This window comes from Pterocles gutturalis, unplaced genomic scaffold (genome assembly GCF_000699245.1).
Source record: "Pterocles gutturalis isolate BGI_N339 unplaced genomic scaffold, ASM69924v1 scaffold27463, whole genome shotgun sequence".
Classification (NCBI taxonomy): domain Eukaryota; kingdom Metazoa; phylum Chordata; class Aves; order Pterocliformes; family Pteroclidae; genus Pterocles; species Pterocles gutturalis.
Window position 1 is genome coordinate 1 of NW_010121271.1, and position 19181 is coordinate 19181.

Below are 19181 nucleotides of genomic sequence, written 5' to 3' on the forward strand. Positions count from 1 at the left end.
CCAACCTTTATGATTCTATATATACTTCCCACAATCCTGTGTGTTAATATAGTTTGTCTACTGAATACTGCTTCTCTGAGAAGTGCTTCATTGTCCTGACTTCTTGCCAGCGGAATTGGGTTCTGGGAAGAAGTAGTCTCTTGGTTGAAGAATGTATGCTTCAGTAAACTTAGTGAAGTCCATTGGCTTTTTTCACTGTTCTCCCTTTTACCCTTATTAAGAGTGATTGTCATTTTGTGAACACAGTCGATTAGTTGGCCTTCCACCTTTGCATTCTCTCAGCTAGTTTATTTCTACACTAAAAAGAAAAAAAAAAAGCAAACAAACTAAAACAGAATTTCAAGAACTGGCTGAACAGTCTGTTGTATTGCAGTCTGAAGAGCTCCTTCAAGAGATGTATTTAGGACAGATTCCTTTTATTTTTAGCAATACTCTTAGAACAAATTTTGAAGCCACTTCTTCCATGAGTTGCAACCCTCAGTTGTTCTTCAGTATAACTGATGTGAATTGGAGTTTCCTCATTGCATTGTTGTGGTTTTTTTTTTCAGTTGCAATGTTTCTGTAGTCTTTACGTATTTTGTATTTCCATGTTTTGTTTTGGTATTGTTGAAGTATATATATGACTTCTTTCCTTCAGAAGGCTTTCTTTTAACTTTATAACATCTACACCTCTGATGTTAAGACTTACCTCACCTGTGAGGACGTAATGTGAAGTGGAGGGAGAAGGAACAAATGCCTAGTAGGTTTTGCAGTGATGAATCTCAAACATTTTAATATTCACTCTGTTGAAGCTTTAAGTCTTAGGTAAGAAGTGCTAGAAGCAATTTCAGAACCTGTTCTTCCACATATTTTTATGAAAACTTCTGTTCTCTGCCACAAAAGTAGTCTGCTTCAAAATGAGAGAAGAGGCCAATGTCAGCGGATCCTTTTCACACTTGTTACGTTTTCTATCTGATCCAACATTATAAACAGTGAAGAGAGAGCTACTTCTCTGAAAGGTGGACAACTGCATTTAATTATGAAACTTAATCCCTAAAGGTGTCCCCTTCTCTCAACCAGTTAGAAAGGAAGCTAGTATACTAGCTCAGGTGGAGGTTCCTACTTCTGGTGAAATAATCTTAATTCTGCCATTTACCCTTTCCATAGACCATTATTGCAGATCTGTTTAAGTACTGAGGGTCAGACCTGTATTAGCAGTAGGGAAGAACTGCTCTAGAGATCAGGGAAAGTAGGAAAGGGATTCCAACAACGAAAATAGAGTTCAACTTTGTTTTTTCACATGCCAAGTCAAAGATTAATTCTTGTGAGCCCATGTTGCTTGAATCAAGAAACTGCTTCTGAATGAGCTGAGTGCTTCCCTCTGTTGCTTGCACCTGTGGAGTAGAGGTTGTGACAGATATGTTTTTATGTGAAGTACCTATGTACTGTGTGTGTGATAGTACCTTGGCTGAAGTAGGGCTTATTGTTATATTAATCTCAGAAATGCCTGCTTGTAGTACCCAAAATTGGCTACATGGTGCACTCTTTAAAGACTCATTCTTTGAGTAGATGCTGTAGTTACTCTTGATCTCTTAACCCCAGAGTTCCTCACCCTACTGTAAAACTGCTTCCCGAGTACAAGAACTAACTGCTTCTCTGCTCAGATGCTGAAATTTTTGAGCTCTATGGCATTCCATTGCAGTGTTAATGAAATGACATGAGGTACTTGCTAAATGCAGCAGCCCTGGAGAAGCAGCTCATTGTACCTTTGTAGAGAAGGCTACAGTTAAAACAGTTTGTGCATGTGACATTTCATGTGTAACCATTAGAAATAATTTCTTGTTCTTATAGTAGCTTGGAAGACAGTAGCCAGTAATGACAGAGCTCTAGCTAAGGATGATAAATGTGTCTAAATATTGGGAATTAAACTTTGCAGATGATGAATTGGGGAAACTGTGTAAAGCTTCTGCCATTCTAATTAGTCTGGCTAAAACGTCTAGCAAACCAGGAGATTTCTCATGTCTCTGAGAACAGAAAATGACTGCAATAAAAGGACAAATGCCAGCACATTGCAGGAGGTGCCCTATGCTTTTCAAGTCCGTGTATCCAGACCTTGACTGACAGAAAAGATTGTGAGATTAAGTACTGTATGCTTTTAAAATTCTAATTTTAACTTGGATTTCTAATTTGACCTTTAAATGTATATACCTAATGTTATGGCATGCTTTATTTTGACAGATAAGGAAGGACATAATTTTTCTATATTCTGGGTGCTGGTGAGTGTTATCCTAGGTGCAGTAGCCATGCTGTGCAAAGAACAAGGAATTACAATACTGGTAAGAATCCTCTTATTGACTGAATTTTGACCTCTGCATCTGTCAGGTGCAGCTGTAAAACCTACAAAGGTTAATCTTCTCCACAGCTAATTGCATGCACAGCTTTTTGTTCTGTTCAGAAAACTAGTTAATGACAAAAACAGTATTCTAGTAGATCTGTCTTGATCGTATCCCTGCCAATCTGTTAGAATTCTTCATTTTATTTTTTGTAAGCAGGTTGCATGTATCTGTTAAAGTCTTGCAAAATTTAAATATTTACAGTCTTAGTTTCAATGCATATCATGTTAGTTGGCCTTGGTTTTGAATGTAATTGTCGAGACAGGGGGCCTACAAAACTCTTATTGAAGGCTTATGAACAAAGACATAACTGGAGGAGAGCATTTTTAAAAGCTCCGCCCTCTTGCTTTTGTGAACAGTGTAATTAGAAGTAGGGCCATTGTTTATGCATTTCTAATACTGAATCTCTTCCTTCTGTTCCTTATTTAAGGATCTGTCTATGCAAACAGATATAGTTACTGTTCATATTCGTTGTGCTCTTGCTTTTTATTACTTCAGTGAAGATGCTAGGTGACCAAATCAGCCACCTGAAATACTACATCTGTGATTTTTACCTGTTATATAGCCATGTATCTTTATAAACAAATCCAATTTATAGCTTTAACTGACATAGATAAAGCAACAGAATCAGAAGAATTCTTTGCAGCAAGAACTTTGTGTCTTTGCTAGGAAAAAAGGGGGAAGAAATTACAGAAAACTTCTTGCTTTACGATGTTATTTTTTGATAGATGTTTGTAGAGTGGTGTATTTTTCAAAGCTGTCTGTAAGGAAAATATAAGGAATTGTCTTAAAACATGGTGTGATTATTTCTTTTAGTGGTATGAAGTTATTGGAGCTAGCAGACACAGAATTATTATTGGATCTGGGTTTTTTATTTGCTTGCTATTGCATTGCTAGGGCAATTATATTTGTTGTGCTTAGGGGCAGAGGTCAGTGGGATAAAGGGATAAATCACATGTTACAAAGATTGCTTGTAGGCTGCATATATATTTTTAGCAGGATTCTTGCCTATCTCCATGTAAGTGAGCCAAAAGCCTTTTAACTGCCAGGTGGCCTTTCTACATGGAAACATGCCACTCTCTAACCTATCTTCTGTCTTCTTCCTTTGACTATTAGAAAGTAACTTGTGGCCTCCCAGTGTCCTAACTCTTTCCTCACCTGAAACTATTTTTACTGCCTTTTTTCCATTCAGTCTTTAGAATGTTGAGGTAATTTCCAATGTTATTAGGATATAGGCTAAATATTCAAGGATTGTCATAGTTGGTGATTGCTGAAGCATTGAAGGGAAAATGTTAAAGTTAGATTTTGCTGGTCACCTCAACAGAATTACCCCTAGTTATATTGTGGTTGCTTTTTTGGGGGTAGCATGTGCAAATGTAGTCCTGCAAAGCACTGAATGTGCTCTAGTTTTACATGTCATGGCTGATGTAACATAGAACTCTGATTTTTTTGTCAGCATCTTCCACTGTGTATATTGGTGTAATTAAAAGAAACAAGCCTGATACCTCTGTTTAATCTTTCTGAGCCTTTGTGTGTTGTGACAATTTATGTACCCTTTAAAAACAGTATTTCTGAAACCTGACAGTCAAAAGATACCATGCTGCACAGCAGAAAATAAGTAGAAGGCTTAAAGAAACTCCACCTTACTGACAGAAACCTTGCCTTTTGACTGCAGCATTTACACTGTAGAACATCTGTGAAAGAAGACAAAAAACAACACTGTTGTGACCATGCATTTGGAGTGTAGCTTGCTGCTATATGGTATTCCCCGAGGGGTTATTCCATGTAGCAGGAGAATCCCCATTACAGTAACATGATATTCTACTCATCTGAGCTCAGGTTCTTAATTTACCATTCTGCTATCATTACTACCAACGTATCTCTCTACTTGTTTGGAATCCGAATTCAGATGTACAATAAGTCATGGCAGAAGTGGAATTTAAGACGTATTTAAAAAATATTTGTCGTTAGTTGCTCCATCTTATGCTCTTATTTTTCTCTTGGTTGCTTAGGGTTTGAATGCAGTGTTTGATGCACTGGTAATTAACAAGCTAAATGTGTTGGAGCTTATTCAAAAGTTACTACATAAAGACAAGTCGTCGGAGGTGAGTCCTCAAGTTTTGTTCATTCTGGCCATTCAGACAGTCATGTACTAAAAGACAAGGATACAACTCCTGACAGTTTTGTTGTTTTTGAGAATTGAAAAAAAAAAAAGAGGTATTTTCACTCAGTCTATTAGGGGAATGCGCGATTACATCTTTGCAGCAACATGAGTAGTAACAGGATAGCATTAGAATTGCTTTGGATAGAGAAATCCATTCGACACTTCTCTCAACAGTATTTTAAAAATATGGTGTGGAAGAGCTGACTGACTGATCCAACAAGTTCTCCGGGGTTAGTAGGTGTACACCTGACATCGTGGTTTAACACAGTTTGGTCAAAGTAAAGAGAAAAATATTTATTCAGATTCTAAATAAGATAGACGTTTGAAAATGTACATAAAAATTATTATGTCTACTTTGCTAATCCCACTAAAGTATTACACTGTTTTCTTCAGAGTACAAATTAACAAACAAGAGACAGTTCCTAGTAGCTTGGGAGTTTGAAAGAAAAAATACGTAAGCACTGATAGCTGAGTGTCTGAGTGGAAACCATAACGAGTGGTGTCCCTCAAGGATCCATACGTGGACCAATACTATTTAATATCTTCATCAATGACATAGGTAGTGGGACTGAGTGCGCCCTCGGCAAGTTTGCAGATGGCACCAGGCTATGAGTGGTGCAGCTGATACTCTTGAGGGAAGGGATGCCATCCAGAGGGACCTTGGCAAGCTTGTGGGCCCATGTGAACCTCATGAAGTTCAGCAAGGCCAAGTGCAAGGTCCTGCACCTGGGTCAGAGCAATCCCCAATATCAATACAGGCTGGGGGATGAATGGATTGAGAGCAGCCCTGTGGAGAAGGACTTGAGGACACTTGTGGATGAAAAATTGCATATGAGCCTGCAATGTGTGCTTGCAGCCCAGAAAGCCAACTGTAACCAACGGCTGCATATAAAAGAAGCGTGGATGACAGATCAAGGGAGGTGATTTTCCCCTCTACTCTGTACTCGTGAGACCCCACTTGGAGTACTGCATCCAGTTCTGGGCTGGATGAAAGCTATGGACCTGTTAGAGCAGGTCCAGAGGAGGGTGACAAAATGGTCAGAGGGCTGAAACACATCTCCTGTGAAGAAAGGCTGAGAGAGTTGGGGTTGTTTAGCCTGGAAAAGAGATGGCTTTGGTGAGACCTTATTGTGGCCTTTCAATATATAAAAATGCTTATAAGAAAGATGGAGAGGGACTTTTTACCAGAGCCTGTAGTGACAGGACAAGGGGCAATGGTCTTAAACTGAAAGAGGGTAGATTTAGATTGGATATAAGGAATAAATTCTTTACAATGAGGGTGGTGAGACACTGGAACAGGTTGCCTGGTGTTGAGGATGCCCCGTCCCTGGAGGTGGTTCAAGGTCAGGTTGGATGGGGCTTTGAGCAACCTGATCTAGTGAAAAATGTCCCTCCCCATGGCCGGGGGGGGTTGGACTAGATGATCTTTGAGGGTCCTTTCCAAACCAAACAATTCTATGATTCTGTGAAATGTGTCAGAGTCAAGCATTTTTGTAGGATTGTTCTTTAAGTGTGAAGAGCTCAAAGCATTATGCTTCCATTCTGTGACTTTTAAACAGTTCTGTCTGGGTTAAGAAAACATCAAATGTGCCTTTTTTTTTCTTCTTCTTTTAATAGAAGTAATTAATTTTAGCTCCTGCCACTTACAAAAATCTGTTCTGCTCTTTTCGTGGAAGTGTATCTTGAATTTTTTTGGTTTGTTTTTTTGAAAGGCAGGTCTTAAATTCTCTTCCTTGCAGAATTTTTTTTCTTCTCGATTGAGACAGGTTTCAGTTTCATGCCAGATTTCGGTTAACTAAATCAAAGATGGTACAATAATACTTCTTCCACTTGTTAAATTCTGCATAGTACAAGATTTTGTGGTGATTTGTGAAATCTGGCCTTTAAGAAGCTGCATGTGATGTTAAATTAAATGAAGTCTGGGATGAGAGGTTTCGTGCAGTTACTCAGTCATAAGGCAGTTACAAATTGTCACTATATGGTTTTTCTTCATAGCACAATTCTCTTCCAAAAACAGTTTTTAAGAATGGTTTTCCTGAAATCCTCATTGTAGTGACTTTGGTTACTGACATTTGTAAATTGGAAGTAACCATTTGACCACAAAGGCTAACATATGTAAAATCAACATTACAAACTTGTTTGTCCTTAGGCATTCAGCTAAATATTGTATAATGGCTCCGTTGTCAATTACAAATATTAAAAGCCCGTCTGAATATTGCTTTTAAACTTAACTTTTCTATAATTTTAGAGAATAAATATCTTCAGCCAGGGCAGTGTTGAATGTCTGTCCTTGTGTAGTAAGCCGACATTTTTTTTTTTTTGGTCTTCAGAAATAACTAATATTGATCTCCTAAGTAATTATGGTGGTGGCTGCTAATCAGCATATTGCAATAATAGGTGATAATAATCAGTGTGCCAGCTCCCGTGGAGGACATAGAACTGATCAGGTATAACTATCAGGTAGGTTTTTACAGGTAATAGAAGCATATCAGACTAAGGGAGGAAGGTAGGAATAAAGGAAAACTAATACTGAAGATCACATGACCATATTTTTTTAGGAGCCAGTCAACTCTTCCATGTAAAAATCCATAGTTTACCAAGACTTTCACCTTCAGATGTGTAGAATGGAAACGGAAGTGGCCCAAACGATCTCCCATTTCAGAGAAACTCTCATCTTCTGTCTTCTGCTTCTCTAAAGACTTGTTGAGGCTGTGTAGAATAATGTCAGCCATCAGGTTTCAGACAGCTCTAAGGCAGCTCTTCATTTCCTATTTGAGTTACCATTTGCCAGCTGGGTAGGGTGTTGGAAGCTTGGATTTGCATCTTGAAGCTGTGACAGGGATATTGTAGTTACTGATGATCCTGTTTCCAGTCTCTACTGGTGAAGCTTGAAGAACCTCTACAGTACAGAGTGTTTTTATTTTCATTTATGAAACTAATGAGTGCCTGGAGAAAATGTGTTATACTTTACAAAAATGGGAAAGTGTGTCAAATTTAGCTTCTATTACATTACTTCTCTCTGTTTTGTGTGAATTGCCTTCTTTAGACACTAAAGTGTGTATTTATAAAATATGTAATGTAAATCAACTGAGTTAATGTAGATAAAACACAATTTTTTGTAGATCTTGAGTAATTTTAGCCTGACTGAAATGCTTTGGGTGCCTGTCTGTCGTTACCTTTGTAATCAAGCTAGTGATTGTCAAAATTTTAATTTGACTTTTCATTCCTCCCAGTTTCTAACTTTGCGGTTTTCTTGTTGTATTCAGTCATGTAATTTTACCTCTAAAGAGACTTAAGTGGACAAAACTTTATGTGAAAAGCGGTCAACTAGATGTAGCTATTTAAAACAAAGTTCACAAAGTAATCATCCTCCATTTTAAACATAAAGGATAGATCAATTTAATATGCTGTATACTAACAGGCTGTATTCTGCTCAAATTCCCTATCAGAAATTGCTGTGTAAAATTACATCAACTACAGAGTTAGTGAGGATTTGTAGAAGAGAGACTTCTTGAATGATAAAGTTTTCTGATTGAGAAAGAGATGGAAATGTTTACAAAAAGTATTTTACAGTTAGCCAATGAAAGCATAATAGAGTTTGAGAGCTTTCTAGTAAATCCAAAATAAGAAAAATGTCAACTCGAATAGCCTCTTCTTTCTGAGATGGTGGTGAAAGGGATGTAAATGTAGGGGGGAAGAGAACAAAACAATGTTTTTATATGAGGTTTTTTTGTTGCTTTCTTTCCTGTAGAATGCTGGGCTGTTAAAAAGGGGGCTGCTTTTCAGGATAACTCTTCTGATCTCTGGAGGGGCCAGTATACTTTATATACGCTGGAGGATTATGGGCACAGGGCCACCGGCTTTCACTGAAGTAGACAACCCAGCTTCATTTGCAGACAGTCTGTTTGTGAGAGTAAGTTATGAAGTTGGTTTTTTCTGGCCAACTCAGAACATTTGTCTTTGTCATCAAATTGAATTTTATTTTCTGTGCTTCAAAGAAACAGTAAAGTGGGCAGTCTTTACGTTTCAAGATGTGTGATGAGTCACCTTCCCTTCTGCTGCTGTGATGGTTTTCTGCAATTTTTAAAAATAGCATACCTTGTATATTCTTTGTATTCAGTTTGGCATGTGCTGCACACATTGGACTACATTTCCATTTACTCACTACTTTTCCCATGCATGCAAGGTTTTAGCTTTTGCTCGGCTTCATCCCTTTTCCACAGACTGTTTTTGACTCTTCATCTGTTCTTTCACAATTGAAGAAAATAGTATGAAGTTCTGGTCTGGTGCATTTGGAGTATGTCTAGGCTTTATACCTCTGGCTGCATTAAAGCTCTTTCTGAAGATGGAGAATGAAAGATGAAGACAGTGGGTGCTGTCTTTTGCCATTTTCTCCTATTGTTGGAGATTTTTTTTGACGTGTGGATATTGGCTGGACAGCACAGAATTGCATTGCCCTGCTCTGAATAGGGGAGCCACCTAGCTATGTTTAAAAAAAAAAAAAATGAAACAGCTGTAAAATGAATGGATATGTAAGTAGTTGTAGTCTAACAGTATTTAAGGCCTCTTTATTGTATAAGATACATTTTACAATAACGGAAATTATAGCAGAGAGACGAACTAAAGTTGCCCCCCTGCCCCCCTCGCCCCTTACATTTAGTATAAAATAAATGTTTGTTTTCTTTTTGACGGACAGGCTATAAACTATAATTACTACTATTCATTGAATGCATGGTTGCTGTTGTGTCCCTGGTGGCTGTGTTTTGATTGGTCAATGGGCTGCATACCCCTCATTAAATCCGTCAGCGACTGGAGGATAATTGCACTAGCAGCACTTTGGTTCTGCCTAATTGGTCTGATATGCCAAGCTCTGTGCTCAGAAGACAGCCATAAGAGAAGGTAAGAGACAGTGATGAATTTTAAATGCCTGGCTAACTTGAGTACAGTATTATTTTGTTAAATCTGCTACTTATAATTTTAACAATTCAATGGAACCAGTGTCTAGCAAATGCAGTTCAAATAAATATTTATAGCTGTCATTACAGTTTTATCCCAGTTTGGGCCTATCACTGTACACTGACTAGTGGGAAACAGAGTTGGAGGAGGAGGTATGGATGGCTGCTTTATTTTTCTCCTGAAATGGCATTTTGAGATCCTTAACAGTGTGGGTGGTAAAAAGTAATCTCTGCTCAGAACAGAGTAGGAATTGATGTATGTTGTTGGCCCTACTTCTTACTAGTCATCATCTCCTTTTATCTTCTCCTGATAATGAGAGAGAGAGGAGATGTGCCTTTAAAGGAGGCAGAAATGCTGGCCGTGGCCATACAATTAGAAAATAAAATGGTGACCAATGGTATGAGGAAACAGCTTGTACTTTACCCAAAGGAACTGAAAAAAAATGTTGTTAACTATTCTGTTTTACTTTCCAGGGTGTGTTCCCATGGATTTTATATATAATTAATTTCTCAGTTCTTTAAAATTTTTCAACAGCTCAATCACAATGAGGTCATTCTGTTGTTCAGAGTGCTGAATATTTTCTCTTTCTTTTCTGTGTTATTCTGTCATTTCATCTCTTCCCCCCTTGTCCTGTCAAATGTTAACATCCCACCTGCCTTCCTTTCCATTGTTCCCATGCTCATTTGCATGGGTAAAATAATCTTGGAGAGAGGTGGATTTCTTGCTACAAGTGATGTCATACTTTCTAGTATAAACAATACTAAGCCTATATTGATGAACAATTTTTTAGTAAAAAGTAAAGACAAAAAGTGTAGTGAAGGACCAGGACTCTTGGGGAGGAGAAAAGAGTAAGAGGACACATTACAGTACAGATATTTACTTGTAATAAATTAGAGTAGAAAACTACCATGCCTGTGGCCTTTATAACAAAACACCTGACACAGACCTGGGATTCTTATTCATTTTCATATTATGTCAGCTGTGCAAGGTACCTAGTCTCAGTTGTCTAAGCTCTGTATAAAGAGCTCATAAAGAGTTACCTGCTGAGGATTACTCATCCTAACATAGATACCTAAAACAAGGAGGACAAACTGCCCCCGAGAAGTGCCTCTCTCTGCTGACTATCAAAAGAGCATAGGTGACTAACTTTAAGGTGGTTAAGCACAATGGATTCTACTATAGATGTGTTTGTTAGGAAAGAGAACACTGTCTTGGTAGGACATGTACCTAAGTTTCTTCTTTAACAATGACCTATATTTTTCCCCTGTTACTGTCTTACTAGTTACAAACATAGACAGGTAGCTTTTACCATTACTTCTCCTGCTTGTGTATTTTAAATAGGAATTACGTATTTAATGTGTAATGGGGCTATTTTCTGGCCTGGAAACATGAGCATTGCTTTTCTGGAAATTATAGCTAGGCTTTTAAAAGTGCCTGATGTAATGAAATGTCAAAAAATTACAGAAAAATCTAATTTTGTTATGTAGCTCTCAGAGGCTGCTTTTGAATGCCCCATTCCATGCACACATCCTTCTACAATTTTAAATAAAGTTTATGAAGTGGAACTTCACATATACTATAACATACTACTTTTGTTAAGATTTGTGGTTAATTTGAGAATCTGTTTCTTGTTTGCAGAATTCTTACACTGGGACTTGGATTTCTTATTATCCCTTTTCTTCCTGCAAGTAACCTGTTCTTCCGAGTAGGATTTGTTATTGCAGAGAGAGTCATCTACCTCCCCAGTATCGGATATTGTATTTTGTTTACATATGGATTTAGTCTCTTGAGTAAGCAAGCCAAGAAAAAGGTACTATCAAAACAGTCAGTAAAGTTGATGATTAAGTGCTTCAATTGAATGATTTGTTTCTTAACTTGTCTCTAAAAAAATCTTGCTGTGGCAGTACTTGGAATCTTGTTGATAAATGTAATGCGCTGTGCACTCCGCAGCAGTCAGTGGAGGTCAGAAGAACAGCTTTTTAGGAGTGCACTGTCCGTGTGCCCTCTGAATGCAAAAGTAAGTCATTCATGTGGACTTTTATTTTTAAAGTGTTTTGAAATTTGGACTAGAAGAGGTGTTATGCATAGTTAAAATGTTGTGGTACAGTGTTATTCACAGCCTTGCTTGGTGCAATAATATGACATTGACATGCCAGACACCTAAGTTACAGTGGTAGAAGAGTCAAAATACCAGACAGTGCAAATTATAATATTGTAGTTCAGAACTTTGGTGTGGGAGTGGGAAGGGGAGGGAAAAGGGGGAATACACGTCAGGAAAGGCATCTAGTCAAATTGGATGTAGCGGTAGTAAAATCTACTAAAACAATTGTGCATATAATTGCAAGTTATTACAATAAAATACTGAACCAAAAGTAAGTAAGTTATAGCAGTGTATTCACCTGAATAATGCCTATGCTATGTTTTTAAAATCCTTTTTGTGCACCTTCCAGTGGTATATAGAGCCAACACAGCTAAGGGACAAAGCAGCATATGATCAGTGTAATTGCAGGACGTGGGTTTCAAATCTTTGCACCCACTTCTGCTCTTTTAAAGTGTCTGAATGGGTTAGTCTTCAGACACAGGCACTGAGGAAAACTGCAATATTCCCTGCAAGGCTTAGTGAGGGAACAAGGAAGAGGATGGGACTGCATAGGATGTTTCACTGAGCTGAACATCAGTGTTTGGCATAGTAGACTGAATATAGCCTGCCAGTAGAGGTGACCTCCGCAGCAGTCCTTTGATAGCTGAGAATTGGATCTGTTGGAGCATACCACAGAGCCCTGATGCTCTCTGAATTTTAGCAGAGACTCTCTTTAAAGAGCCTAAGAATAGGAATATGCAGCTTGTCAATAAAAATACACTGATGTTTTAAAAGACTATATTTCTGTAATCTAGAGTGGTATCTAGACAATACAGATCAAGACAGAGTTTAAAAAGAAACCTGTGAATGATCAGCTTTGCAAAAAGAGTGATAAACTTAGTATGTACTGAAATACAAGTATGCAGCAGTGAGCTGTAAAAAGCACTTACGGCCAATATTTACAGCATGGTGGTGTCTTTCAATAATCTCAGATTTCAATACATAGAGAAAGAGGTGTTGTATTTTATTGTGTGGCAGTGGTAGGCAACCATCTTCTTTTTAATTATGACCTCAGTGTATCTTGTCTTCTGGATGACAAGCGCATACTATAAATGGAGCAAATGCAGTCTGTTTCTTTGTGTGTAGCTCCATCCATCTGCCATGGTAAGAGTGCTTTAGACAGATCCACACTCTCTTTGCCTGTGCTCCAAGCTCCCTGGCCACATGCCATGTCTGGCTGGGAAGCTGTGTAGCTGTGTTCACACAGTGCTGTGCTTGAGCCGATAAGCTGTGTGCAAGCTACCGAACTAATGTGGCTGGTTCGAAGCCAATGAGTGTACAGAGAAAATGAGCTTGTGTTTGTCAACATTGGTCCGTGTAGACATGCCTGAGCTTTACTGCTGCTAGTGACAGCTTGCGCAAATGGAAAGCATGATGATGGGAACAGGGACAGGTTTTTAGGCTCACATTCCAATTTTGCTAAAGGAGTAACTTTGAAATCACAGTAGTAGGGAACTTTTCTAGGCAACAGCATTAGCGAGTCCATGCATGAGAGCTCATCTCTTTTAATTTCTTTTTGGACTCAGCTATATTTACTCAATTTTGGCAAAGGTAAATGTAAAAATTGGAACTAGGTTCTGTTCTGATCCTTTGTTGTTGTCTTGAAATTGCAGACTTTCTTTAAAAAGGACTGCACAGGACTTTCAGTGGCCCACTTATTTCAGTGGGAGGCTGATGCAGTCCAAAAGGTGGAACACAGATAATAGCTTTTTCTTGTTGCTCTTGGAACATCTGTAATATGTGTAACATGGTCATGCTTTACTTCTCTTATGCAGCAGGGTCCCAGAATCTCCAGGTGTCTCCTCCCAACTAGCAACAAAAGCTGCAGTTCCCAGTTCATGTTTATGATACAGCTCTTTTCAGTTCCAAATTGTCTGTATGTGAAGAGTGTAAAGTAAGCTTACCTTAATTCTAAGTAACAAGTAGTTATGGCAGTGCCTTCTCCAATTTCGAGACTCATCTTCTTTAAACATCCCTTTAGGTAGAGGTGTGGAAACTGCATTAAATCAATGTGGCATAGTACTGAATCTACCCTCTTGAGTGATGAATGCATCTGGCTCAAAAGGATGAAATTTAGGATCAACTTTTGTAAATGTTGCCCAGTGATTTTAACTTTTATTGGAAATAATCAGTTACCAAATTGAAATTACGAAGATTTTAACTATTTTGAATATTTCAGTGCAAGTGGCTTAAAAGGCTCACTGGATCCTATTTGGCATCTTTTCATTTGATGTCGTCGTGTTGCAAGTTAATCCTGGAGTGCTTTGTTGAAGTACTGGAATATCTAATTGCAGACTACAACAAAAGCCTAACTACTGTTTCACCATATCAGACTACTGGATTGGATTTATATCCCCTTAGCTTTAGACATCTACATCGGAGCGAGTCAGCCAGGCTCCCTTTATTACTGGGGAGGAGAACCTGTCCCTTTTAGCACATGGTTCATCATCTCCTCGGACTAAATGACTGACGTAGGCCAGAAGGAGTGCACCCTAGATCTATGTCTTTCTCTCCACTGATGATAAAAGAAGTCCTGATAACTACAGCAAATGTAGATGCATAAGGCTATGTGAGATTTCTGCTCTTGCCTTACTGGTGGTCACTATTACTAGACATTGCTGTATGGCTCCTCACGTTCTGAGGTCATTGCACATTGTTTCTTTTAATTGTAAAGATTAGTCACAAAAATGGTCATTTTACTGCCTTTTTTTGCCATGTGATAAGTTACTGTTGGAAGTGCCAATTTATATTTTCTCAGCTTTCAGCAAAGCCATGGCAGTTTTCAAGAATATGGAGATCGTTTTTATTCTGTATTGACTTTCTCTAACTGATTATCTAAATAAAATTTGCAATTGCATTGTTAAATACACGGGAAATAGCCATCATTTTTGTTTTCCTAGATTTGAAATAACTACATTTAAATTATTGTAAATTGTTAATATTATGTATGTTATCTGTACAGAATCTCCTTGCTACTGGCTTTTCTTTACAGGATAGAAATTAATAAACATTTTTTTAAAAGCCCTTTCAGTAGTAACTTTTCTGAGCCCTTTCAGTAGTAACTTTTCTGTAATAATAAGCAAGGCAGTTATGATACTCCAAACAGAATGTGTTACTAACCAGTCTGCCTTGACATACAAATGGGTAGTAACTTTATACTTCAGTTTATGCAAAATGTAATTATTAAGATACAAGTTTCTCAAAGACAAGCTATGCTAATACTGAAAATGTACAACAGGGTTTGTGAGATTAGTTTCTATACCTTCTCAAAAGATCTTGTAAGACCTCTTGGTGACAGAACTAGATTTACTGCTGTTTAAGGATTTATGAAGCTGATCTAGAGAGCCTTTCCTTTAGACATTGAGAATGCTTTTCCATGCTGTTTATTGAAAGGGGATTATCTTCAGCAGAATTTACATTAAGTGTTGTGGGCTATGTTTATAGGGACTATCTGCAGTGTTTTGCCACATGGATGCCATTTTAGGTGTCAATTTTTTTGTATAGAAGCACAGTCATGCAGGAGAGCCCTTAGCTAACATTAGCTGCACAAACCAAATTGTGAAGATCAAAAAGGTTCTGTTCTATTATTATTTAGAAAACAGAATTTCCGTAGTAGAGGAAGGAGTGTTTCATGAAAGAAGCTGGCATTGAACAGAAGCATCTGCATGTTTCTGTAGAAACGTTGACATCTGTGCTTTGCTTCCATCCTTCTCAGCAAATGTTCATATCTGCTGAAAAGGTGATTATAAGCAGCTAGGAAGAGAGAATAAAATAGCTGATAACAGTACAACTGAGGGAGTGTACGTCCTAGAAGATGATACTACATTTCTATTTCTTCCTATACTGCTTTGAGGAATAAAAACCAAAAAATTGTTTTGACATTAATTTTGTTTATGTACAGGGAAATATAATTTTTTTGTCTTTTCCTCATTTAAATGTGTGTGCACATTTAAGACCTTAAGAGTTCAAGCACTGTGTGTGTCTAGCATAGAATAATATACAGTGCTTTTGCTTTTTTTATACTGGCTTCTTAGACCAACTGAGGTATTACAAACTGACAAACACACAGAGGTGATTCTTTGGCTAGGTGCCATGGTTATGTTAACTTTAAACAACACGTCTGTTGAGTTCAGCTGGGTTCTCTCCTCAGGTATTTTTACCTAATTGCCCGGATTTTGGAGAATACTGTGGTGTTACACATGCCTGAGAAATGTTCCTTTGGAGCTACTGCTGCAAGGTCATTACCTGTTTGAGATTGCAGTATGCCCACAGGCTCCTTTATCAATATGTCATTTCCAGTTATTATCTATCTTTAATCATTTAGTAACGAAATGCTATGTCTGCTCTTAAATGTTTAATCGGGAAAGGAAAATCCTTTTGCGCAGGTTGGCATGCACTATGCCTGTGTTGTAGTTTTACGCTGACTGGCAGCAAAACAGTACAACTCTGCTCACTCACCTGCCCCCCTCCTGGGGATGAGGGAGAGAATTAAAGAGGTAAAGGGAAAAGAAGACTCAATCAACAAACAATTTAATAATTAAACTACAATAATATTGGAAATAATAATAATGATAATAATAACATATACAAATATACAAATGAGTGATACACAGTGATATTGCTCACCACCTGATGACCAAGGCTCAGCCCATTCCTGGCTAATGATTGCGGAGCAGGGAGAGTCCTGAAACCACAATCCCAGAAGAGAGACAAGAGCCTGAATGTCTGAGAGACCAAGATGACCCTGAGAGAGGGGTGACCCAGAGGGAGACAACCTGGAGCAAGGGAGATAGCTTCCAGACAGAGCCTCACCTATATACCAGGCATGACGTGCATGATATGGAATATGCCATTGGCCCATTTGGGTCTCAGTCCTAAACTTAACGTCAGATCGTAGGCTAGTAATTGGGGCTGTGCTCCCTTCCAGCTTCTCCTGTGTCTGCAGATGCTGGCACAGCAGAGAAGTTGAAAAGTTGTTGACTGACCTGACAACATTTATAAACATCAGTATGTTATCAGGCTTCTCCTCAGCACAAATCCAAAACATAGCCTCTCACTAGCTACTATGAAGAAAGTTAACTCTGTCTCAGCTGAAACCAGGACATCCTGTTAAAGGCAGAACCACCGCATCTCTAGAGACAACATTTAAAACATTACAATGGCCCCTCATTTTTAAAGGCCAGGTTCTTCCTGCCCATAGAAAGTACTTGCGTCCCCATGTTGTGCAGGTAGGGGTCATAGGAGAAGTCAAGGAGAGTTACAGCTTTGCGCTTAGCAGAGGGCAGATGGCTATTGTCAGCCTGGTTTGGGGGAGCAGAGCTAGAGGCTGAACTTGGCATCTCTCTGTCATGGCCAGTGAAGTTCAAGACATGGCAAAAGTCACCTGCACGTCTCAAATGACTGTGCGTGCCTGGAAATCCTTTGCTAACTCTGTTCTTAAGAGCAGGATGTTACTACGTATTGTAATGCATTGTAAAGTTGGTTTTGTCCTTGAACATTTGTGGCAGGCTGAGGGGTCCTTTTGATATGTTTGTGTTAGTTTTTCTTCCTTTCTTCTCTGACACCACCATATGAAGAGGAACTAAGGCTACAATTTCACTTAAGAGAAATTGGGAAACCAACATAGAACAAGGAACTCTTCATTTTCAGGACTATTGTGTAGAAACATAATTTCCTTTCACACAAGCTATTTCTGAGGACAGAGAAATAGACCATAAAAAGTGCCAGTGGTTTATTTAAATAGCTTTGCTATCAGTTTTTACAGACTATAGTACATCTTTTTAGTTCAGTTGACAAAATGTACACTTAATATTTCATTTGACTTTTTCACTTGAGAGAATTGATATCTCACATTTCTACAGCCTGCACCATTCTGTTTATATGAGAAAAATATTTTTTTGGGCTGCTGCTTTTGAGATAGAAATGGATATTAAGAGGTTCCATGTTTTTAAAAACTGAGAAAAACTGAATCAGACAGTGAAATGCTGTTTCCTAACATAAGACAACTGACGTGTGAAAGACTGAGTGGTTGGTGTATACAAAGTTTTTTCTCATATACTCTGTCCTCAGTCATTAATTCTTATGACTTTTGTAAAGCATTAAAAAAACCAAAAACTTTTGTAAAAATTCTTGAAGAAAATAATTGAATCAGGCTAATGTAATCTTGTTTGCTGAAATTGATATGTGAAATCGGGAATTTTAAGGGATAATATACATTACTGAGTGAAATCTTTCCTTTTCTGGTTTGCCATGATATATCTTTTATCTGTAAAACAGCAAAGTGTAATAACCTAATTTGCGCTGAATATATTTTGAGTATGTGAACTTCAGCATATATAATCAGAGCAATGCGATTTGGTAAAAATGCTATAGTGTGCTGAGAAATTTCTGGAAGAGATATACAAATAGTATTCAGTCCTAAGAAACATCTTTCAGGGTGTATCTTTTTACTTTAATGAGTCCTGGGAAAACAATACTATTCTGTGGGGTTTTTGACACCATCAACTGATCTTTATGAATGGCTATGTCTTGATTCCTGTGTTCTGTTCCTTCTTTGGCATGGACCTTGTCATATTTTTATGAATGTATAAAAGAATGGCCTGGATTATTTTTTTTTCTTGGAAGCTGTGTGTGCTCTATCCCAGCCAAAACCAGCACACTGCTAGAACTGCTTTTATAGAATATATAAATTTGTGTGCTATTTTTTATCTTGCATCCTGAGGAGCTGCTTCTATGTATGGTTAGTAAGCTTTAAAGCATCTTTGCTGTCTGTAAAACCAGTGAAACGACCTTTTCACTCATTCTAGAAAGCATGGAAAATGTTCTTATTTGTTGATGGTGTGTTACTGCATAGTCACAAGTCATACAGAGATGGAATTCAACTATTAAATATTATAACAATGAAGTTCAAACATAATTGTGTGTGCTAGATCAATAGGTCTCGGGTATTGTGCCAAATACAATGAGGATTTATCCTGTGATAGACAAATGCGGTAAAATCCTTTTTTGAATATAGAAGTTGAACTAGAATTATCTAAATGCATTACAAACCTATCTGCTTGTACTTGAATCTGAAGTAATTCCTGCAGTGTTTTTGAAAAAAATTAAATTGGATTTTCCAATTATGGAAGAAATTACAATATGTGTGTGTTTTAGATGAAGTATATACAATTCAATTTCAAAGAGTAAGGGAATTTAAATAATGAGTCCTGATCTAGTCGCTGAGAAGTCTGAAGAGTCAGTATTCACAGTACATTTCTGTTATTTCTAAACTTGAGTCTTCCTTTGACCAGGTAATGTAGTCTTCTGGGATTTGTCTTAAAGTAGGATTTCAGACGTCTTCCAACTCAGATTTGTCCTGAAATATATTTATTCCTATCTAGTCCTTGTCATAAGTTCAGATGATTCCTCTTCTTCCCTGTAGCTGTATCTCAAAGCTCTAGATCCTTCCTTCATTCTCGACTTTTTAACAGGCAAGGTCTCCAACATCGTTGCCACACAGATTTTTATTTCAGAAATGCTGTTTGATCCATTTTTACCCCAGGGCAAT

The 19181-nt window shown here is 37.9% G+C and overlaps 1 protein-coding gene across 1 annotated transcript in view; it reads left to right on the forward strand.

The window, feature by feature from the left end:
• Positions 1–2217: 2217 nt before the first annotated feature.
• TMTC4 (transmembrane and tetratricopeptide repeat containing 4) overlaps positions 2218–19181 on the forward strand; it is a gene marked incomplete at both ends in the record, with an annotated part of 19507 nt that continues 2543 nt past the window's right edge. Inside the window, 6 exons of the mRNA XM_010077195.1 lie at positions 2218–2315; positions 4385–4477; positions 8288–8449; positions 9233–9435; positions 11131–11300; positions 11376–11509. Of these exons, the coding sequence (XP_010075497.1) occupies positions 2218–2315; positions 4385–4477; positions 8288–8449; positions 9233–9435; positions 11131–11300; positions 11376–11509 (860 nt within the window). The remainder of the gene's footprint in view (positions 2316–4384; positions 4478–8287; positions 8450–9232; positions 9436–11130; positions 11301–11375; positions 11510–19181) is intronic.